General features: G+C 35.4%; 1 protein-coding gene across 5 annotated transcripts in view; it reads left to right on the top strand.

The window, feature by feature from the left end:
• The window catches only part of Csmd3 (CUB and Sushi multiple domains 3), a 1196994-nt gene that overhangs the window by 151641 nt on the left and 1020199 nt on the right, over positions 1-25154 (top strand). For all 5 annotated transcript variants that reach the window (XM_029469822.1, XM_021183659.2, XM_029469819.1 and 2 more), the window contains exon 3: positions 10362-10474. In XM_029469822.1, coding sequence (XP_029325682.1) covers positions 10362-10474 — 113 coding nt within the window. The remainder of the gene's footprint in view (positions 1-10361; positions 10475-25154) is intronic.

Raw genomic sequence — 25154 nt, 5'->3', positions numbered from 1 at the left:
AATTCTGGATTGTAGTTCATTCCAAATATAGTCAAGTTGACAACCAAGAATAGCCACTACAGTGCCCATACTAATAATGTTCTGTTTACATAGTCTTTTCCTATCACAGAAACTTCAAAGCTCTTCCCTACTTTCTTTTCTATCATGTTCAGTATATCTGATTTTATGTCGAGGTTTTGATCCATTTGGTGTTGAGTTTTATGCAGGGAGTTGTTTACTGATATATTTAGACTTTCCCACATGTAGATATCCAGTTGACCAGCAACAGTGGTTAATGATGCTCTCTTTTTTAAAATGTGTATTTCTGGGTTCTGTATAAACGAATTAAAAGTATGAGGATTTACATCTGGGTCTAAATTTCATTCCATTGATAAACTTATCTGATTTTGTGTCAATATCAATACCATAAAAATATTTTTGTTTTTATGGCTTTGTAGTAAAACGTTAAATTGGGGATTTATAATACCTCCAGTAGTTCTTACTAAGGTTGTCTGTCAAGTCACTTTGTAATATTCTATGGCATCCTATCTCTTCTTCCTTTATAAAAAGTCCTATGAGAAACTTAATGAAAAACCCTGTGTATTGAGTGTTGAAATGGTTTTCTTACTATTTAAATTTCTTACAATTTTATTTTAATTACAAGTTATTGTGTTAGTAGTTTCCATATTAGTCACTGGTGTTAATTTTTAAGTGATCAATTTAATTCCCCCTGTAACTACTTACAGTTATTACAGAATGAAGCACAATAAATCTTCACCATTTTTGTAAGACAGAATGAAACAAGGCCAATGTCTCAAAAGGAGTCATAAAACTATAATGATACAATCTCTAACTATGTAACCATCAGCCTCTGTTGATAAGAGACTCATGAATGTGCATAAAATTCCAGTTGCTAAGAAATTTCAAGTGGTTTCATGAAGCCACTGCTTCAGAAGATATTATTTTCTATACATTGTGGAACTCAGAAGTTAAGGGGAAGCTGTGCACGTTATGAAAGTTTATTTGAAATATTTTAAATATGCAATTATTATAAAGTATATTTTCAAACAAAACATGATTTGAAGCTTTGCAATATGAGATCTGAATTTAAATATTCAAATATTTTGCATTTCATCTATATTCTATTTTTCTTGGTGGTATAAAATCATAATCTATACCAGATAAAGATATTATATAAAGTCATTGTACTGATTCAGACATTGTAGGAATTCACTGCAAATTAATTCATTAATAAATGTTTATGCTAGGATTTATGTTTTTCTCACAGGGGTGTATGACGTAGTGGTATAGCATCATTTGTTTTTCTCATAGGAATGTATGATATAGTGGTATAATGGGTGACACTTTTCTTAAAGAAGGTTCACATTTTCTAGGGTTTGTCGTTAAAGAAATGACAGCTCAGAAATCAGTGTAAGCTGTTTAAATTCTTTCAGCTGACAGTCACTGGGTCATAGAAACACACATAATTTCTGACCTCAATCCATTTCTTCACTATGATTTTCCATCAGACAAATTATTTTTTCAAGGAAGGTTTAATTCATTTCTAATTCATCTTCATTTCCTCATAAACATGAAGCAAACCTTACGAATATATGATACAGACTAGAGCATAAACATTAAAAACAATGTAACCTCAGGTCACTGATCTCAGCTATGGTTATGGAGCCACAGTCATGAAGAATCATTCTCTAACTAGAGGGAGCAGTGTACGGAAAAATCACTAATGGTTAGCAAAGTTAGTTCTGTAATGAAAGTTAATATGTCAGCGAGGTATAGTGTTCTGTGATATCATTTATAACATGTAATTCTCCCCTTTACAGAGATGTGCATCTCTCTCTCTCCCTCTTTCTGCATGTGTCTGTCTCTGTCTCTCTCTCTGTCTCTGTCTCTGTCTCTCTCTGTCTCTGTCTCTCTCTCTGTCTCTGTCTCTGTCTCTCTCTGTCTCTCTCTGTCTCTCTCTCTGTCTCTCTCTGTCTCTCTCTCTGTCTCTCTCTCTGACTCTCCCTCTGTCTCTGTCTCTCTCTCTCTCTGTCTCTCTCTGTCTCTCTCTCTGTCTCTGTCTCTCTGTCTCTGTCTCTCTCTGTCTCTCTCTGTCTCTCTCTGTCTCTCTCTCTCTCTCTCCTTTCCTCATCATGCTCAGCTTCTGTTTTTCCATTAGTCTTAGGATTGGGGCCTTTTCTGGGTGATCAGCATACTAGTGGCCAAATAATTAAACAGAACATACAATCTTACTCTTTCTCAGTAGCCAGCAAATATCAATAGTTCCCCAGTTAGTGGATGGATTCCATATACACTTTCTTGGCCTCAATGTTAGGATTTTGTCTGGTAAAAGCTTGCATAGGTCTTATTCACCTGTCAAAATGATTGTGAGGTCACATGGGCATCTGCACTCTTCTGTCTGTAAAACACACCACTTCCCTCAAGTGATCCATTACCTTCTTTTGTATTTGTATTTGTATTTGTATTTGTATTTGTATTTGTATTTGTATTTGTATTTGTATTTGTATTTGTATTTGTATTTGTATTTGTATTTGTATTNTATTTGTATTTGTATTTGTATTTGTATTTGTATTTGTATTTGTATTTGTATTTGTATTTGTATTTGTATTTGTATTTGTATTTGTATTTGTATTTTTTTTTTCGAGACAGAGTTTCTGTATAGTCCTGGCTGTCCTGGAACTCATGCTGTAGACCAGGCTGGCCTCGAACTCATAAATCTGCCTGCCTCTGCCTTCTAAGTGTTGGGATTAAAGGCATGCGACACCACCACCTGGCACCTCTTGTTCTTAATATCTTTTTATTCTCTGTTCATCAAAGATCCCATAGCTTAGGGTAATATATGAATGCCCTACTCAGTTAATTAATTGAGCAAGTACTTACTGTGGGATTCTTTTGTGTCAGGCTTTAACTGAAGCACTAATGGTAGACTAGTAAGATCACTAAGTTGTCTTCATGATGATTAGAGTCCAAATGGGAAATAGTAATACTAATTAAATATAACCTATAATAGAAAATTTTTATGGGATGTAGGACTTTATGTTTTCCCAGATCAAGTCTTACAGGATAGAAAACACTAGTCATTGTAAATACCCATGATATAACTATCATATTCTTCCTTCATTATTTGAACTAAAACACAAAAAATAAATCTCTGTATATACCTCATGTCAGTTCATGATGACTACTTATGTATAATTGCAGACAAGTAGCCTTTACTGTAAAATAATTTTCATATTACCTCTATCTGTTATGTTGTAAAATCCTGATGATTTTTTTTCCTAAAGTTGAAGTAATATATTATTTAAATATCTCTGTGACTACAAGTTTGTACTCAAATATAAATTATTTAAAGGTTAATATGTGCATTTGAATGTAATATTTTAATGTTTTAATTAATATGATAAAGACAAAGAAAGGTTGAACTGGGGTTTGATTAGAAATGCTGGATGTTGGTCGGTGGATAGAGATGCTTTGGTGTTTAAGAACACTGGTTGCTCTTTCAAAAAACTAGGGTTCGATCCAAGCATGGTGGCTCAAAACTGTGTAATTCCAGATCCAGGAAGTCTGGTGCCTTTTTCTGGCTTCCATGGACACCAGATATCCACATAGTACACAGATATACTGCAGATAAAATATTCATACACAAATCTAGAAAGTAATTTTTAAAAAGGAGTCTTTCAAGCTTCGGGATACCCACGAAAAAACTCACAGACCATATGAAACCCAAGAAGAAAGAAGATCAAAGTGCAAGTGCTTCAGTCTTACTCAGACCAGGGAAGAAAATAATCAGGGGAGGCAGAGGGAAGGAGGGATTTGTGAGAGAAAGAGGAGGGAAATGGCTGGAGAGATGGCTCAGCGTTTAAGAGCACTGACTGCTCTTCCAGAGTTCCTGAGTTCAAATCCCAGCAACCACATGGTGGCTCACAACCATCTGCAATGAAATTGGATTCCCTCTTCCGGTGTGTCTGAAAACAGCTACAGCGTACTTACGTATAATAAATAAATCTTAAAAAAAAAAAAAAAAAAAAAGAGGAGGGAAAAACGGGGCAGTATGAGCTGTGGGAGGAGACAGAAGGGAGCAGTACAGAGGGTTAGGAAATTGAATGATGTAATGTATCAGTGGGGGATGGGAAATAAGGGTACTACTAGAAAGTCCCAGATTCCGGGCCCCAAGAGGCTCCCAGACCCAACATGGAGGACATTATTTGAAATACCCAACAAAGGGGAGAGAGAACCTGTAGAGACCATATCCAGTGCATAGGCACGACCCCTGGTTGAGGAATGGGGCCACACACCCATCTCAAAATTATTAATCCAGAATTTCTCTTGTAAAAAGGAAATGCAGGGGCAAAGAGTGGAGCAGAAAATGAAGGAAAGTCTATTCAGAGATTGCCCCACCTGCAGACATCAAACCCAGTCACTATTGCTGATGCCCAGGCTGTCTCCTTAGAGGCTCTGCCAGAGCCTGACCAGTACAGCTGTGGATGTTTGCATCCAACCATCAGACTGAGCACGGGGTACCCAACAGAGGAGTTAGGGGAAGGACTGAAGGAGCGAGCGGTAGGGTTTGAACCCCATAGGAAGAACAACAATATCAACCAACCAGACCCACAAGAACTCCCAGGGAATAAACCACCAACCAAAGGTGCACATGGAGGGACCCAGAGGATTTCCTTATCTGGCATCAATGGGAAGGGAGACGTTTGTTTCTGTAGAGCCTTGATGACCCACTGTGGGAAATGCTAGGTTGTTGGGGCTGTAGTGAGTGGATGGATCGGGAAGCACACTCATAGAGGCGGGCGCGGGGAGGGGAGAGAGGAGATTTGTGGAGGAAAAACTGGGAAGGGGGATAACATTTGAAATGTAAATATATAAAATAATCAATAACAAAAATTTTAAAATACAAAAAAAATAGTAATAATGCCTTATTCTTATAAATGGTTTTACTGTGACCTTGATCAAGGTTTTTAAACTTATCTTTGTCTATCATGATTTTTTTCTTTTTTGTGATAAAAAATGTGTATTCATCAGATGTAGAGATATTTTAAAATTGTAAACAAGTAAATATTGAGGAAAATGTTATGAATACACAAGCTGCAAAGTTGTCAGTAGGTTCCAAAGGGATTCCATGGTGAATTACAGGGATCCCTGATATTTATGTAGATATTTAACATATTTTCTTTCTGAGCTACAATGTAGAGCTGTGCACTAGCTCCCCTGGCTAGTTCCTGACAATCTGATAGCCTAATAACAGAGGTGCATTATTGTGTGACTCTGGGGCTGCATTTCAAGTAGGACTTCATTGAAGTGAAATCAGATGCTCAGGGCTCCATTTGGGTGTGTGTAAAGGTTTGAGGTGGTTTTCATTTCTGCGCTCTTCCAACTCCTCCTCGCTACCTGACATGACATGACTTATATTCTTCTGTCTTCAAAGCCAACAATTGTGTCACTCTCATATTTGATTTTGCAATTTCATCTTTCTCTCAAACCACTGTCTCTACTGTGTGAATCCCTGGGAGCTTTTCAAATAATACAGCATGACTTCCCACTCTGTAGCTCTTGATTATGTCTGAAATGTTCCATTAGCCATGTAAGGTGACACATTAAAGAGTTCTGTGGATCTAAGCTGGGATTCAAAGACCATCAGTCAGATTTGGTTGTCTGGTTTTGATTTGACAAGGTTTTCTGATATTTCTCTCCATTATAAATATTTTGATTTCACATATTTCTCAGACAGTTTCTGGTTTGATGTAGAAAAACAATGTAAACACTTCAATGAGGGAAATGATTTTGAAAAAAATATTTATCTATTTTACATTTCTTTAAATTAAAATGTAATCATTACATAATTTCCACCTATTCTTTCCTCCCCGAATCCCTCCCACATACATGTCCCATTTTGCATTTTGTCCTCCCAAAGCCTTTCCCTTCATTCATGATATATGTGTGTGTGTGTGTATACATATATATATATATATATATATATATATATATATCCTTTAGGGTAGGCCCCCATAAAATTTCTGCTTTCCACATTAGCATGGCAAATGATGGTGTACTTCTTCAGCAATTTTTTAGGCAGCTGTATTGTTGAAGTTCCACGGGTGCAGGTACCTAATCATTTGGAAAGACACAATCTCACAGTAGGTTTCCTGGACTTCTACCTCTTAAAATCTCTCTGCTTCTAATTTCATTATTTTCCCTGAGCCTAAGGTAAAGAAATTGTATTATATATGTATGTATTGTTTGGGACACACTATGATCTCTGCATTTTGATCAGAATGGTCTCTTGTTGTTGGAAAAAAGAAGTTTCTTTGGTAACACTTATCTGTAGGTATGAAGGTAAATACTTAGATTCTTTCATAAAGTGGCAGTAGTAGCTTCTTATTTAAAATATTTATCTCACTTAAGAGACTAGCCCTCAGCAGTTAGGTTTCAAGTAGCAGGTATTTCCCTCGCTCCTGTTGAGTGGACATTAAGTCCAATTTGGCACATTAGCTGTAAATGTACTATAGTTGTATTTATACCTTGGCAGTACAGAAACATTTTAAATGAGGTAGTGTTAATAATGACACTGTATTTTCACTTATACATGTACTCCCCATATAATTATATGCATATGATGTCAAAATACACACAATATTTATGACAGTATTGTTTATAAGGCTCTGTATAACAAACACCTGCTTATTGGATAGGGAATAAATAAGGAATATTCATAGAATGGAATATGCACAACAGTGATCAATGACTCCATCTACTGTAGTCATAGCAAAAATATAATAATAAGTCAATGAATCCAGAGGCAGCATAATTTTTATGTTTCAGTAATATAAATCTTTGAAATGTGAAAATCTATTATTGGTAGAAGTCAGGATGATAACTGTCTTTTCAGAGGAGCAATAAACAACGGGACATGAAAACACAATTCAGTATTATAAGCAATGTTTTATTCCTTAATGTTAAATATATTAAGTCAGTTCAGCAATTTGTATACTTTTTATTTATATGAATTTATATGAAAGATAAAAGTAAGAGAAAAGTCATAATCATGTTTACATGTATTCATATTCTTTTCAGTTTTTATTTTTCCCATATTTAGAAGCTATATTTACATTTATATATTTATATTTAATATATAATTGAAGCTATTTAAAGTTTCAAATTGAAATAATATATCTAACAAGTGCTAACTAATATGTAAGTGTGATAAAATATTGGTTCTATAAAAACAATAGAAAATATTTGGCAGCATAGCAGAGGAAAACTTGCAGATGGAATAAAGATTATACACATAAAATAAGGAGATCCATTTAACAAAATTTAATTGCTTTAGAATTTACGTGTAGATAGTTTTGACTACAAAAGAAGTAATAGACACAGAAAAGGTCCTAATTCTTCAATGAATTCAACTGTTCAATCATCAAGTTCCATGTAGTTGGAACTACATGGAACTAATTAATTATGCAACTACATGAAACTGAATTCTGGCAACAGACTTATTGTTTTGAATTAGAGACTGATATAGTTCGGAGCCTTGAGAAAGCCATTAAGCCTAAGGGACACCTTAATTGTCACCTGTAAGACTTTAAGCAAAGAATCAGCTGAGCTCTGGGCAGACCTATGTAAGTGTGCAGTGATTATAAGTATTGCATACATTTGCGGTAAATAGAACCGGAGATACAAACAGAATGCACCTATTCTTCATTACAAAAGTTTTGAAATATTTGATCCATAAAGACAATGGCAATGAGTTCTAAATATCTTAGTCATGCTGAGAATGTTATGTGACGTTAATAAAAGTAACACGCATCATTACAATATTAAGTACAGATACATGCATCTGACAGCAGATATAACTCTATTAACTGTTTGCCCAAGACACAACTCACAATATAAAGGTCTGGGTAGATAGTGCAGTTTCTTAAACCTTTGGGCACAAGCATGGTGACCAGATTTTGGATTGCCCCCCGCCCCATGTTGAACCCAGTAGTAGCAGTGCATGTCTCAAACACGAATGCTGAAGAGTGGAATCTTGGAAGAAGAAAGGATTCCTTGAACTCGTTGGCCTTCCAGACTCATTATCAGTGAGTCCCAGGTTTACTGTGAGATCATGCTCCTCCAAGTAATCAAGAAATCTTGACCTTGATAATGTTCAAGAAAGACACCCAATATTGATACTTGGCCTCAACAAGCACAGAGCGCAGAGGTACCAGCAAAAACATTCTCAAACATATTCTCGTGATGCACATATACCACTCACCCCCACACACACACACATAAACATGCACCCCACGAAATTATTTTTTTCCAAAATCACTTATTATATAACTTATGAGATCCAGCTTATATAGAAAGAGAAGAATTCAAAGTTATGGCTACATCCTGAAATGGAAAACATTTTTAGAAAATTTACAAGTCTGAAAATATATTAGACAACCTGAACCTAAACATGTCTTACAAGCAGGATGAATCCATGACTACTACAAGTGTATACACATGCTGTTGGACTTCCTACTTGGATGGAAATGTATCTAGAGACTAGGAAGTTCGGGAACCACATAGCTCTGAAGGAAGAGCATACCGCATTTGAAGGGTATCCTAAGACATGGAAGCCCAGGAACCACACAGCTCTGAGAGGAAACCTCCTCAACAGAGGTGTTTTAGCTCCCATGGGAAGATATCCCAGGCTGAGCTGAGGAGTCCTGCTCCACTCCTTTGCTTCTTCCATTCTTCTGCTCTTGCCTTTGTCTAATGAGTCACACCAGGCAGCAAACTCGTAAAAAGGATTTATTGGGAGGGTCCAGAATAAGGGGGACAAATTCAGAGGTGGCTGCCTCTGCTACAAGGAGATGGCAGCCAGGAACTGAGCAGATCCAGCCTTTAGGATAGGAATTCCTGTGAGGGCAAAGGATTCCAGAGTAGAAATTTCCAGTGTGTGTGTGTGTGTGTGTGTGTGTGTGTGTGTGTGTGTGTGTGTTCCTGTTCAGACTTGGTGAGTTTTTATGCTCAGGAGTTTGTTTTGTGGAAAACTAAAAAAAAAAAAAAAAAAAGATGGGTTTCTCTGCTCATACATTAGTGGCATTTGATTCAGATGTTTTGCCTAAAATTAGTGTAATATGGAGAGGGTCCTATTGAGGGGCTGGAGATAACCTATGTGACAGTTACAAAGGCTGGAGATGTAGTTTTGACAGTTAGAGTGGTATAGGGGAGGAGCCTGGCTGCAGGAATTTCTCAGAAAAAGACAGGGCCACTTTATTTGTAAATCCTCTTTGAGGTTTGACAAAATTTTCAAAATATACAAAGGGAGTCCCTAGCAGGGAAGCCTTTCCCTGCTGCTTGACACCTCATGACTACCCAACACACATGCTATGAATTCTTCTAAAACCATGGTTCTCAAAATAGGATCCATTAGGCTCTGAAGGAAAAAAAAGCTGGCACTTTCAAAAGGTCCACAGTTAAAACAATTGCCATTAATACTAGTGGATATTATATGCTACTTTTATTGCATTGACATTTCAGTCAAAGTACAAAAATAACACAAACTTTTTTTATAGTATCACAGGTAACGTAGAGGCTTTGAATGAGTACTAGCAGTCACTAGTCATTTTAAGCAATTACTAACATGAAGGAAGAAGTAATACTGTAGTTACACTTAAGTATGTCATATGAATTATAACTATGATTAACCTGAAATTTTAAATAACTAATTCATTATAACATCACATATTACTCTTTAACAAATAATAAAACAAAACAGGAACTAACACTCTTGAGCCTATAAAAATATATGTTGTCTTATGGAAAAACATACATATCTCTGAGTTGGCAGCTGAATTAGCTGCTTTTTTTTGTCATAGAATATTATTTGTACCTGGAAAATAATGACTTTAAACTACTGTTACTTGTACTGGAGTATTTATTTTCTACTTTCTTGTATATACTTTTCTGTTCCTATGTTCTTATTTGTCATTTGAAGGATATTGATCTACACACCCATTAGAATCATCACACGAATCATGTATTTAATGAAATTTTCTTCTAAAGGACCACTTACTAAAACCAATGACATACAATATTCTTAGACACAAAATTGCAAAATTCTCATTCTCAAAGTTTGAACTAATGAGAATTTTAATATATGTTACTGTTGATAGATATTATAAAAAGCAATATACTTTAATGCCAATAAAGTTTACTTGATATAATGTACTTTGATGGCTAAGTTATAATTAATTGGAAGGAAATATCTGTGTAAAATGAATAAAGAGAAAGAAAAGGGAATTTGATAACATGCCTTCTAATCCCTTTAGAAATCCTTTTAATGCCTACACTGCTAACAATTTCATTTTGCTTTTTAGGTTAACAGGATTCCACCTACCACCACCAGTGACAAGTACCAAATCTGTGTTCTCACTACGGTTGACCAGTGACTTTGCTGTTAGTGCTCACGGATTTAAAGTATATTATGAAGGTAAGTGATGGTAGTAAAAAAGACACCAATCCCCATTTTACTGTATGTGAACAGGAATCCTCCAAATGTGATGATAGAAGACTATGTACCATAGGAGTATAGTGTTAGTATTTACCTATTGGTCCCAAATCTTGTGAAGAGATGGCTTCATTTTTTTAAAGATTTATTTATTTTTATTTTATTTATGTGCACCATAGATATGCATGCAGTACCAGAGATAGCCAGAAGAAGGTATTAGACGTGTTATTCCCCAAGGAACTTCTTTTCTTATCAATCACTAATGTACTGTAAATATCTAGTGTTACTAGCTTTTATGTTTTCACACCAGCTTAATCCTAGGCATAGGAACAATGTTCCTCTGTTTCCTTAGAAGTTAATAACAAAATCAAAACAAGGCTTAATGAACCATAGTTTAGAGTAAAAGGTCAAAGAGTAATGGGTGGTATAGAGAAATCTCAATTCTGCTGAGGAGTATGGAAATGCATATGTTAAAGGGAATAAAATTCTTAGTGGTAAAAAAAATCTATTTTTGAATATTTCTGGTAGAAATCATAGATTAATAACATTCTGCTCATTTATTTAACAATAATACTTATATAAGGAAAATCTGCCCCCTCAATCATAGTAGTATTCTCTATATATAATTGTTTAAAGAATATGCTACAAAACAATCTTGAAAGTAGTATAAATGCAACAGTCCAAATTTAAGCATTTTATATCTGAGAAACTTGCAAAATAAATGTTATCTGGTAGAATGATGATTTTCCTCCTCCTCCTCCTTCTCCTCCTCCTCTTTCTCCTCCTCTTCCTCCTCTTTCTTTCTCTTCTTCCTCTTTTTCTTGTTTTTTTTTCTTCTTCTAAAATATAATGTACCAAGGAAATAAAATGCTTCCTAAGTTTATCTCAAATATCAACATATATATATAAGCTTTGAATAATTTTTTTGTGGCATACACTTCTGAATTCTTCTCTTTCAAAGGAAAAATTATTTCAATCTGAATTTTTCTTTCTTTTCTTTTTCTTTTCCTTTCTTTTCTTTCTTTTCTTTCTTTCTTTCTTTCTTTCTTTCTTTCTTTCTTTCTTTCTTTCTTTCTTTCTTTCTTTCTTTCTTTCTTTTTGAGACAGGGTTTCTCTATATAGCCTTGGCTGTCCTGGAACTCATTCTGTAGACCAGGCTGGCCTCAAACTCAGAAATCCTCCTGACTCTGCCTCCCAAGCTATGGGATTAAAGACATGCGCCATCACTGCCCAACCTCAATCTTCATTTTAATCATTTTGCAAGACATTTTTATTCATCTTGACAAGTTAATTCATAATATTCATTACCACAATCACAAAAGTTTAAATATAATTTTGATAATCCCTGTGATGTTAAGAATGCAAATATTTTCTAAGTGCTTTTTTGGAAAAAATTTTATGTTCTTTTCATTAAACTAAAAAGTTATTTTTAGGGTAGTTTACACTTCAAACAAGTAGAAAGTATATTAAAGTATAAGAGCAGGTGGTGAGTTTTGACATTAGCATGTTTTCTGGTTTAGCTGTCAAGTTCTATAAATTCATTTTCAAAGTGTTTCAATGACTATCATTGCTATTGTAAATATGATTCTTGATGTCTCAGTGTTTTGCTCTTCGTAAATTTCTGTCATATTTTTTCTTTAGGAAAAGTGACATATTCTATAACTTTCAAACATACTTTTGAGATGTTCTAATTTTAAATATATAACATAGTTATTTAAGTAGCAGTGAGGGATTGGCTACCACACTTTGGCATCTTTGCCATGTATCTTATATTTCTTGAACTTCAATAACAATAAATTACCCTAATTTTCTGAGTTTAATATAGTACACAATATGTAATTCTATAGCTCTGTATGTGGAAAATCTTAAAGATCTGTATTGGATTATTTTCTCAGGGTCTCACAAAGTGAAAATATGAGCTGATCTGAGCTCTCATCAGAAGGTACCAAAAGACCTGAACTTTGAAGCTTATTCTGGGCTACAATCATTCAAGGTTGTGGAACTGATATATGCTTCATACAAGTTGGAAGCCACGAGTGCCTAATACATATACGTCTTGTCTTACCATGATTCATGAGTCTCAGTGCCAGCCACTGGCTCACTGATCATTCTGAGAGCATCACTGCATATATTTAGTTTGATCTGATTACTTTCAAAGTAAGAGAACCAAAGATTGTGATAACACTCTCCAAATCCCACCTGTTTCCTGATGGATAGAATTGAATTATCAAGCAGTTCTAATCAATTTTTCCAGTGTGAAATAAATGGCTGAAAAATATAAATCCATCTGCCATCCTCACCAGAAGTTTTGAACTGTCTCTAACTTTCATTAGACTACTGTAGACCATGATATTAAACAATGGAGGGTGCAATTCTCCTTTCTTCTATAACATCCACATTAGGATACTCTTCATCATGGAATGAAAATATTTTTATTGAATTTCTTAGAATCAAGCTTTGATGTATGAAATTTATAAAATCTGTTTTTATTCTCAATTATGTAGATGCTTCTTTACGTTTCATCATTATTATCTCTCATTGTTTTACACTTTTCATCATTGTGGGAAACATTTATTCACAGAATTTTTCTCTCATATGTCTTTTAGTTGTAATTTTAAACAGGAAGAAAAAGGCCCTCTGTTCTCTGAAACAATGAGTTTGAGAAACACCAATATATACTATGTCATATAGTTAAATAATTGTCGAAAGCTGATAAGGGTACAGCTAATAAGAAATGTATTTTTTTTTAATGAGACAAATTATGAGTAAGGTTCTTATGCTTTTCTACATATGATGAACACATGTCAGAAACTTTTGCCCTCTTTAAAAATAGTGGGGTTTTTGTTGTTGTTGTTCTTTGGGAATTTCATGTGTTTTGATCACATTCTCACTTCTACCTCAACCCCTCCCAGATCCATGTCTTCATCCCTACCATCCAGTCCTAATCCCATCAAATTTGCATAGAGGTGGTTTTTTTTTTCATTTTTTTTTCCTCCTCAAGACCAATTTGTTCTTGCCAGATGCTCTTGGATATGCATTCGTTCACTGGAGAGTGTTTGATTTACCAGAGGCTCCACTCTTAGAGAAAATTGCCTCTTCCTCTTCTTGGAGCTAACATTTGCCAATAACTACTCAGCCAGGGGTGACACTTAGTGCCCAGCTCCCATTGCCATGCTGGGATGAGATCTGGCTCAAGCTTGCTAGGGTTTGTTCATGCTGTCACAACTACTGTGCGTTCATATGTGCAGCTGCTCTGCTGCATCCAAAAGACACTTGCAAGGAGGGAGTTCTGTAGATACACTCTATTTAGAGCTAAGTTTCCAGCAGTCTCTTATTCCTTCACCTTAACCATGTGTTCAATTCTGGGTTGATCACCATCATTTTCATATTTTAATTTAGTAGTATAAGAAATGTGGCTGACAACTCCAATATTGTGAAGCGTTTGCAGAAAATTTTTTGCTGCCCATTCACAATATTGTGATGTGGTTTTTTACTCCAGAAAATAATGTAATAGTTTTCAAAAAGCAAGAATTGAAAAACTAACACACCGGCCAGTTTCAAAAGTTTATTGAAATGTTCTACCATCACAATCTATACATAGTTTTGAGAAGTTTAATGGGAACTTCAATTTGCACTTAAGCAATTCTGATCAAATGCATAGTGGTACAAAAGTATTTTTAAATAAGAACAATTCTCAATATGTATTAAAAAACCACTTTGGAAAGAATAATGACAAATACATCAGTTATGTTTTTTTTAAAAAGCTACAAAATTGTTATAATCAATCCTTGACAAATAAAATAGTTAGACTTTTTAGATTCTACTCACTTATCATATATAACCTTCTCCTCCTGAGAACACCAATGCATCTTAGTGTTCATTTTGAACTGTAGAATTTGTTTTTAATTCTTAAGCTTTAAAAGTCTCAGCAAAATTTTGAGTAAATGCTTATAACTCACAATCAAGTCAGTCATTCTCTGGCAAAACAGCTGAGTTGCAACAAGAGAATTCTGTGCTATAACAATGCAATTATTAAATCATTTGTTAAACATATTTTGTAAAGACAGGTGTTATGATTCAGAAAACATGGTGGAACAACTGTCATTCAGGAGAAGACAGCATCCTTGTTTGTTGCCTATTGCACGGATTGAATTCTTTCGCCTTTGGCTTTACACAGAGCAGATATATATACCCATTGAAATACTATAATTCCAAAGTGACATTCTTGTCAAACAGACAATTTATGATAATGTTGTGTCAGGGCATTTTGAAATTTTTCTTATTTTTTATTTTTATATTTCTCCTTGTTTACCTACAGGCCCTTTGGTATGTATCATGGTTCCCAGATTAATGTTTCTATAGGTTTTCTGAGTTTGTGACATGTCTATCTGGTTTTTTTTTTGTGTGTGTTTTCTTGGCCTTGCTCCTCATGTTTCTTTGCTCTATTTCAGCATTTTAGGTTTGCTTTTATCTTCTTTAATTTTATTATCATCGCTTAGAAACATGATTATTTTCTAATGAGAAGAAAAGGGAGTGTATCTAGATTAGAGACATGGAAGTAGGAGGAATGGGAGAATTAGAAAGAAATTTCTAATCAGGATCATTCTACTCCATAGAAACAATATTACAATAAAATATAGAATAGGATATATAGATGTAGTTTTATTTATTTTCATGCTGGATCTCCATTTATTTCTAAGTTTAAAATATTTTATCATATTTACAAAAATCCTTCAGTGGCTTGAACAATTTTAGAAATAAGAGAATCACTTTATACTTATCATATTTTGGCAAAGTGTAGCAAAACAGCCTCCACATTTTCCTGAATATCTAGTTTTGTTTCTAGTTATGAGTTGTGTGAATTTACAGAACTTCCCTATGAACATTTTATTTTCCTTATAAATGATGTTTTTTAAATGATGCCAACTTCACTCAAGTCTCTTTGTTTTTGTCAGGACATTCTGTGTAACAAATTCAGTCAATTTCTGAAAATTATTTTAAAAAATACATAGTTGAAGTCAACATTATGCCATTTGTTTATACATATTCAGTGTGTCAACACCTTGTCTCAGTTTGGTTCTCTTTGTTTTGAATATTTTACTCACAGTAATCTGCAAGAAGTTTGAGGTCACATGACAAGTTTTTTATACTTTGTAAACTTGCCTTCAATCTTACCACATTTAATGACTGCTTGTTGAGACTCAGTTTACACAGTGTACAGCTGACCATCAGAATAGATAATGAGGAAATGTATAGTATATATACTGCTTCAGAAGGACTAAAGATTAAGAAAGTGCATGAAGGCAGACACAAGATTTATTTAAACTTAGGATATCGTTGTTTACATAAGATTGTTAAAATATGCTAACAAATACTATATGTGGATAAAACTCCTTACTGTTTTAGTAATTTATGAGGCAATCAAAATACTAAGTTTATAATACATAATGTTTGTGCTTCACATAGCAAGGATAAGATGATACAAAAGGATTTATTTTATTATTCAGAATAGAATGAGTAATTTTCAGATTTAGTCACATTTTGCAATGAATATCCTTCCTTTAACTATGTTGCTAATTCCATCAATTTGCCTAAGAGTTTCATTGTCATTGCTTTTAATAGCTGAGTAGTACTCNATTGTGTAAATGTACCACACTTTCTCTATCCATTCCTCTTTTGAAGGACATCTGGGTTGTTTCCAGCTTCTGGCTACTATAAATAAGGCTGTTTTGAACATAGCGAAACATCTTTCCTTGTTATATGTTGGAGCACCTTTTGGGTATATGTCTAGGAGTGGTAAAGCTGGTCCTCAGGTAGTACTATGTCCAATTTTCTGAGGAACCATCAGACTTATATCCAGAGTGTTTTTTTTTTTCAGCTTGCAATTCCACCAATAATGGAGGAGTTTTCCTCTTTCTCTGCATACTAGCTAGCATCTGCTGTCACCTGAATTTTTGATCTTAGTCATTCTGACTGGTATGAGGGTGAAGTAACCCAGTCACAAAAGAACACACATTTTGCACTTACTTATAAGTGGATATTAGTCCAAAAGCTTGGAATACCGAAGATACAATTCACAGACCACATGAAGCTCAAGAAGAAGGAAAACCAAAGTGTAGGTGCTTTGGTCCTTCTTAGAAACGGGAACAAAATACTCACAGGAGGAAATATGGAGACAAATATAGAGACTGAAGGAAAGGCCATCTGGAGACTGCCCCAGCTGGGGATCCATTCCATGTATACTCACCAAACCCAGAACTATTGTGGATGCCAAGAAGTGATTGCTGACAGGAGCCTGATATAGTTGTCTCCTGAGAGGCTCTGCCAGAGCTTGACTAATACAGATGTGTATGCTTGTAGTTAACCATCGGACTGAGCACAGGGAACCCAATCGAGGAATTAGAGGAAGGACTGAATGAGCTAAAGGGGTTTGCAACCCCATAAGAAGAACAACAATATCAATCAACCAGATCCACCAGAACTCTCAGGGACTAAACCACCACTCAAGAGTACACATAAAGGGACCCATGGCTCCAACTGCATATGTAGCAAAGGATGGCCTTGTTGGACATCAATGGGAGGAGAGGCCCTTGGTCCTGTGAAGGCTAGATGCCCCAGTGTAGGGGAATGAGAGGGCAGGGAGGCAGGAGTGGGTGGTTGGGTGGGGGAACACCCTCATAAAAACAGAGGGAGGGGAAGGGGATAGGGGATTTCCGTGGGAAAAACCTGGAAAGATGATAACATTTGAAATGTAAATAAAGAAAATATCCATATATATAGATATATGTTGCTAAATGATCCACATCTGCCAACTACATCAGTTTGCAGTTTTGTATGAATGCTAGAATGTAGATTAGGTGAGAAATCTTTTTACTTTAATTCTAATAATATATGAAGATATGTTTACCTTAGAATGATAAATATTTTGATAGTCATTACAATTGACATTGTCAGTTGCATTTATATATATATATATCATGTGTTGGACTAAAAATTGTTTTTAATTTATTTCTCTGTTTGCTAAACTGTAGTAAGTTTCTCAAACATAAGTTATAAAACTTTTGTTTCCCAATATTTTAATATATAACAAAATATTGTTCTATATTTTGTTCAGTAAGTGGTATTCAATACATTATAACATTATACCATGTATCTCTCATGCTGTACAATATAAAAAATAATAACAAATGTGTTCACATGTATTATCATGTCTGTACATTTAAATTTTTCAATAAGTATTTAATGAAGGAACAAATATAACCTGTTGTTTTTTCTTTGCTTAAGAATTATTCAAGCAAGAAATTTCGTATAATGGTCATCCCAAGTATTGTTTGTGCTGAATAATGTGATAATTGTCTCTTTGTTAAGGTTTCACAGAATTTCACAGAATTTCACAGAATTCACAATGCTGTCACTCTGTCATCTGTCCATGTTCAGTGTGAATCAAAGAAAGAAATGATACATGCATATGTAAAGAGTAAAACAAACAGAGAGGTAGAGAAAAGAGTCTGCTCAGGATGTATAGCTCTGAGCTAACTGTTCCCTGCTAGGGACAGCCAAAACACCAGGCAACAATCCCAAGTCCCTTAGAGAGAGTGGTTACAGGAGAATGGGAAGCCTAGGTTAAACGCACTTGTTACCTGAAGAGTCCTTTCAGCAACTATAAAGTATTCACCTTGGATATCTGTTTTTTTTCTAATGGGAAATGAACGGCAAATGGATCCAGGGGAGAGGGGAGATTAGAGGCAGCTTGGAGAAGTGGAGAGAGAAACTGTGATTGGATGAGTTTCATGAGAAAACCTTGTTTCTTTCTTTCTTTCTTTCTTTCTTTCTTTCTTTCTTTCTTTCTTTCTTTCTTTCTTTCTTTCTTTTATTAAAGAGAACTGATAACTATAATGTTTCTAGATTTAAAAAGAAAATACCTTTTTTACAGCCACTGTTTTTAGACAGGATGATCAACTTTAATACTGAACTTAGCACTTTGTACAAGAGTATAATAGGGTGTTTATTGTTCAGTCGGTTTGGTTAAATGCTACCATTTGCTCTGTAGCAACAGACTTAATAGAGACTAGTAGCTGATCTGTAGATACTCCAGAGTTTTGAGGATTCAGACATCATTAGTAACTATTAAGTTCAGACTTTTGCACTCTTTCAAATCTACAAATTGATTCACAGTAACAATAAATCCTTCAGAATACACTGAATTATACTGTACCACAATCAAAAAATTTATTTCATCTTCAGTTAAAGAAATAAGAATATAAAACACTAGGTTTCTGGAGCCTGACTTCCCATAGACAGGGAAAATACAGCAAGGGACATCCATTGAATCAGGAGTCTGTTGCAGAAGACAATGGCCCTGAAATAAGATAGTTTGACGAAGAGATACTGGAGACTAACCAAACTTGCACTCTGTTGGTAGTGGAGATAAGTTCCCTAGGCTGCTGATCAATAACATGGCTCAGTGCTTTTACAGACAGATGTGGGAACCATTGCAAATGGACGAATAATACATTTTTAACAAACCAATAGAAAATTTTATGAAGGTAATTATTTGTTAAACATGTTGTATTCAATATTATCTCTAAGCTTATAAGATTAGTATGACAAATGAGAACAGCTATCAGACAATTTTTTTTCGTAAGAATTTTGTATTATCTAAGAAATCACTATTTAGCAAAGGAAAAGATGGAAGGTCCCTATTTCTAAAATTGTTTCTTTATTATTTCTTTATTTTTTTATTCACTCTACATCCCTCTCACTGCCTCACTTCTTGCCACCCCCTCCCAAAAGCCTTCCCCCCATCCCCCTCCTTCTCACCTGAGTGGGTGGCCCCCACATAGTCCCCCACCCTGGCACATCAAAACTGCTGGGCTAGGCACATCATTTCCCACTAAGACCAAAAAAGGCAGCCCAGCTAGAAGAACATATCTCATAGACAGGTAACAGCTTTTGGAACAGACCACACTCCAGTTGTTTTAGATATACATGAAGACAAAGCTGCACATTTGCTTCTATGTTCCAGGAGCCTAGGTCCAGCCCCTGTATGCTCTTTGGTTGGTGGTTCAGTCACTGAGAGCCCCAAGGGTCCAAGTTAGTTGACTCTGTTGGTCTTCCTGTGAAGTTCCTGCAATCCTTCCCCCCTACTCTTCCATCAGAGTTCCCAAGCTCCATCCACTGTTTAGCTGTAGGTGTCTGTATCCCTCTGAGACAGCAGCTGGGTGGAGACTCTCAGAGGACAGCCATGCTAGACTCCTGTCTGCAGGCATAACAGAGTATCATTAATAGTATCAGGGGTTGGTGCTTGCCCATGGCATGAATCTCAAGTTGATACATTTATTGGTTGGCCATTCTGCTCCATCCTGCATCCCTGCATTTCTTGTACACAGGATAAATTTTGGGTCAAAAGTATTGTGAGTGGGTTGTTGTCCATATCCCTCCCCTGGGGTTTTTCCTGGCTATAGGAGGTGGCCTCTTCAGGTTCCATATCTCCAATTCTGTAAGTTACAGCAAATGTCACCCCCCATAGTTTCTTGGGTGCCTCCCTTATCCCAGTCTCTGTCATATCCTGGAGATGATCCCCAACTCCCCATCCCAATCTGTTGAAGATTTCCATTCATTCTCATGGCCATCTGATCATCTCTCCTGTCCCTTCCCACAGCTGGTGCAGAATCACCCCCATTTTCCCTCCATAACCCTACTCCCATTCAATTCCCTCCCTCCATCTGCCTCTTATGGCAATTTTATTTCCCCTTCTAAGTGATATTCAAGCATTCTTGTTTCTGCCTACCTTTTTCATTAAGTTCTTTGGTTCTGTCAAGTGAAGCATGTGCACTCTGCATTTTATGGCTAATGTCCACTTATAAGTGAGTACATGCCATGCATGTCCTTTTGGGACTGAGTTACTTTACTCAGGGTAGTATTCTCAAGTTCCATTCAGTTGCCTGCAAAATTCACAATGTCTTTGCTTTTAATACCCGAGTATACTCCACTGTATAGACATACCACATTTTATTTTTCCATTCTTCAGTTGAGAGACATTTAGGTTGTTTCCAGTTTCTGGCTATTGTGAATAATGCTGCTACAAACATGGTTGAACAAGTGTCTTTGTGAGATCTTGGAGCATGTTTTTGGCTATATATTTATCAACTGGAATACTTCAGATATAACTAATTAAAGCAAGCAGATAGTTACTATATTTATTTATTTCAGAATATGAGTTCAAAAAGATTTCTGATATAGAAACATTTTCATTTATATTAGACAATATAAAGATTTCTATAATGTGAATACAAATTCCCAGCACACCAATTGTAGAACTGTAAATTCTTATTTTCTATAGACTTAAAGCAGGATACCTGTATGTAATTAAAAAGGTTCCAAATTATCAATTTAAGGAATTAACCTGAAACACAGTGGTTATATTTCAACTATCTGTGATTTAAAGATCTTCAACAATAGTCTATTATTAAATTTATCCTCTCTAGTAAAGCTGGTATGATTTTATTTACAGTGGAAAAATGCTAACAATATCATTAACTGAAGATTTCATTTTCCCACTAAACAATATTGGCCTTTTCAACAAGACCTGTTTATAGAACACCAAAAGACATTCATCACACAAGTCAAGTTTTGTCATGGTTGTACATTTAAAGCTTGAATTAAATTGCATTATTGTGCTCAGTCATTGGAAATGATATTATTGAGATACCCAATGTTAATAAAATACTGGTAAATAAAATTTACCACAGTGCATGATTAGATACATCTTTTATGTATAACCAATTTGTTTCAAATAAGTCTTGCCCATTGTTTTCCACAAAGGCATGAACTATTAGCTCTGGTAGGATAAACACACTCAAATGAACAAACATCTCCCAAAGCTACATTATCTTCCGCTATTGTTCCTTCCTTCTGATACTCCTTTATAAAAGACTCTGAAAATCTATCTGTCGAACTTTGATTGGCTTTCCTTTCTATTTTCACGTACCTAAGTATACTTATGTCTTTGCTCTAATAATTAGCTGAATCTATTATTTTCAAGGTAAAATAGTGATTTAGCAAATCTAGAGAATACTTCTCTGCTTTCTCTTCCCTGATTTTTATCAGCTGAGCATCTTGGCTTCTTGACATTTTGGTTTACCACAGGTCAAAAGCAATGAATCTGAGTAACTATAGTAACTATAAACAAGAAGCATCTGAAACTATATTTCACAATAAATAACTTAGACACTATAAATAACTTATTTCAAGTGTTTCTTCTCTGCTGTGAAAAGCTAACTAAATGTGAATAACCATTTACTAAACTTAAGGCACAATTCTCAAATCATTCCTGCATATATATATATATATATATATATATATATATATATATATATATATATGTGTGTGTGTGTGTGTGTGTGTGTGTGTGTGTGTGTGTCAGGAGAGATCTATCAGCAGTTAAGAGTGTCTGCTGCTCTCCAAGAGGACATAAATTCAGGTCCAAGCATTTTACAACTGGCTGTAACTTCAGCTCCAGGGGACTTGATGCAATCCTCAACATCACCTGTATATACATGCCAAACATTGACACAGACACGAAATATCCACATAAATAAAACTAAATTCTTAGAAGAGAATTTAACAATCCTAGTATCATCTCCCCTTAAAATATTTCCTCTCTGTGTTCCCAAGGAGGCTCTATTTTCCTTTTATTTCTTACTAAAATATATTAATTCCTTAGCTACCTGCAACAGTTACTACTGTTAATTTCTAGAAATTTCATTTAAAATGTTCATCAAATGACCTTGACTCTCATTACTATCAACATTTCTGTTACAGAGGAACCATCTTTGACAGTGTCTGAAAGGATAGATGTGTCAATTTACCTTGGCTGTGATGAAGCAGTTGAGATGTTCAACTTAATGAAGAAAAATGTTTATTTTGGTGCAAGGCTTCTAGAATTTTTCTCGATAGATACTAAGCTCCCTTTCCTTTCACCTGTGTTAGGCAACTGTGGCAATCAGTTTTTCCTGTAGCAAATTTTCTCACTTCATGCCAGTCAGGGAACAGAAAATCATCATCTTTTTACTGCATCTCAATCATTCTGCTGGCTTGAGACCAAACCTTCAACACAGGCTCTTGCAGAACTTTCAAGCTATCAACCATAATAACCATAAATACACTAACAATATCTATCATTTAGGTATAAGCAGTCAAAAGCCATAATGGCCATTCAAATGTTTTATTCAAGATTTGGGTTCATGGAGAGTTTGATAAAAACGGCCCTTTAGGGCTGAGCATTCCAAAGTCTTTCAGTCTGCAGAATGTTCTCTGTGCTAATTAACATCCATTGCAAGACAAAATAATCTAATAGAACTAAGAGTTATTTTGATATAAGGGTATTGTTATACGAATATGAGAGGTATTTTTTCTCTGTTTCACTTAGGAAAATAATTGTAATAGGCTTTTCCCTTAAGTCTTGTGACATATCTAGTGTCAAATTTTTAGCTGTTTTAGATCTACCAGTTATGGTATCATCATTTAGAGTGAATCTTGAATCCAGTCAAAAACATGACAGGTTATTCTCATGCTATTTTTGATCCTATTGTACCAGTATATTCTGCATTTTGTTCACTATTATAGGTCACATGATTCATAGCTAGGTAACATTGCTGATTACTTTCTCCACTAGTAGCATGCAAAGGACATTCTAGCATCTCTAAAACTAGTCAGCTGGGGTAAAACTTCTAATTGGCACAAGCTCAACTTCTCTTTGACAAAGGACTCAGCATGATGTAACACATTCTTGGTGCTTGATATATCAACTGGTAGCATATAAACAATATCAGCATTGTCTCCCCGGTTACCTGGAACTCTGTTTATGTTCCTTTCACATATTGACATATTTTAGGAAGTTGCTGCAGTAGTAGGTTTCCAGGAGACTTTTCATGAGGCCTTCAGTGTGAGTTGCCGTTCCTCTTATACCCTCTTTTACATCATCCTCTCATCCATCCACTTTTAGTCCTCCTGTTATAGCTTTACTTTCAATTTCTTTATAAACAAAAACTATTAAAAGACCCACAACGTGAGGACTCCCCCACGTTCTGACTCAGGAGAGGCGACACCCCAAATCATCCACAAGAAACGGTCTTGCTGCAAACTGCAAGAGGATTTTTATTCAAGAGCACTCTTGGGCCCACAGTCATACACCATGCAGGGGTAGAGGAACCTTGGCACCCCAGTAGCTGGGTAAGGGGGTATTTAAAGGAAGAAACCACAACTTAAGGAAGTGGGGAGGGTGTTGTTGGAAAATACCAAAGATACCAGTTAGGAGTCCCAAGGAAGTGCAAAGTCATAAGAGTCACAAGGAATACCTGGTAATTGTGCAGTTTATCTCTCAAGACGGTTTCTAAGAGCCCCTAACAATAGCACATTTGCATAGCGGGTTCCGGCAATGGTCAGGGTGACTTTCTTTGAATGAACACTCTTTGAACCCAGGAAGNGGGTGGGTGGAGGAATGTTGCTATCTGTTTTATAATTAGCATACCTTGGAGCATTAAGTCACAGAGGTCACATTCCCAAGCCTGGGCCTAAAGGCCTAGAATTTTGTTTTTAAGTTATACTTTCACTATACTCCCTTTCCTTGGGAAATCCTCATCAGCCTGCTGGCAGATCCTTTATTAGATACTTAGCCTTTGGTTTTTCTAAATGAAACACATATCTAAAGATTAAATTCTAATACCCAAGTATAAGAGAAAACATGCAATGTTTGTCCTTCTGGATTTGGATTACCTCACCTAGGATGTTTGCCTCAAGCTCTATCCATTTCCCTTCAAATCCCATAATTCCATTTTTATTAAGAGCTAAATAATGTGTTTTGAGAAAATACTTTTATTTTGAATGTTAAATTGTAGCCTAGATTTTTTTTTAAATATTACTATAAATAAAATAAAAATGGATAGGGAGAGACTAAGGGATGGGCCTGTAGTTAAGAGTTCACCTTGCTGCTGCAGAAGACACAGGTTTGCTTCACAACCCACACATGGTAACTTAAACTTTCTGTGACTGCAGTTCCATGGGAATAGACACCTGCTTATAGCTTCTGAGGATTTCTGTATGCACATGGTTCATACAAGCATACATGAGCACACACAGAAACACACGGAATAAGTAAATACATTTTTTTAAAGGATAAAAGATAACATCAGAGTCTGTCACTGTTGCAGAATAAGAAATGGCAAATATTCATGCTTAATATCATTTTTGTACAGAGCATTTTATTAATGTAAAAGTATTGTAATTCTAAAAATAAATGTAACAAGGAATCCAGTCCTGTCGATTTAATAATGCACTTCAAAACATATTTTAAACTTCTACCATGGGGCTTAATACTTAGAAAATCCTTAATAACACTTTTAGAATGTTTACAATTTGATGAGTAGAAACAACATAATCCACTGAGTAAGTATGATTCATGCTTTCATTGTTTCAAGCAAGCAATTCTGATAAATATATATAAATCTTTACATAAAGAAAAGTAACAGAATTAAGAAACTTTTAGGTAGCAGTATGCTGAAGCAGGCTTTGAGTTTTCCTTCCCTTCCCTTCCCTTCTTTCCCTTCCCTTCTGCCCTGCAGTTCCCTTCCCTTCCCTTCCCTTCCCTTCCCTTCCCTTCCCT

Source organism: Mus caroli, chromosome 15, assembly GCF_900094665.2.
Source record: "Mus caroli chromosome 15, CAROLI_EIJ_v1.1, whole genome shotgun sequence".
In the NCBI taxonomy this organism is placed as follows: Eukaryota; Metazoa; Chordata; class Mammalia; order Rodentia; family Muridae; genus Mus; species Mus caroli.
Note: the sequence above shows the minus strand (reverse complement) of the source record. Positions and strands in the feature narration are given on the sequence as shown.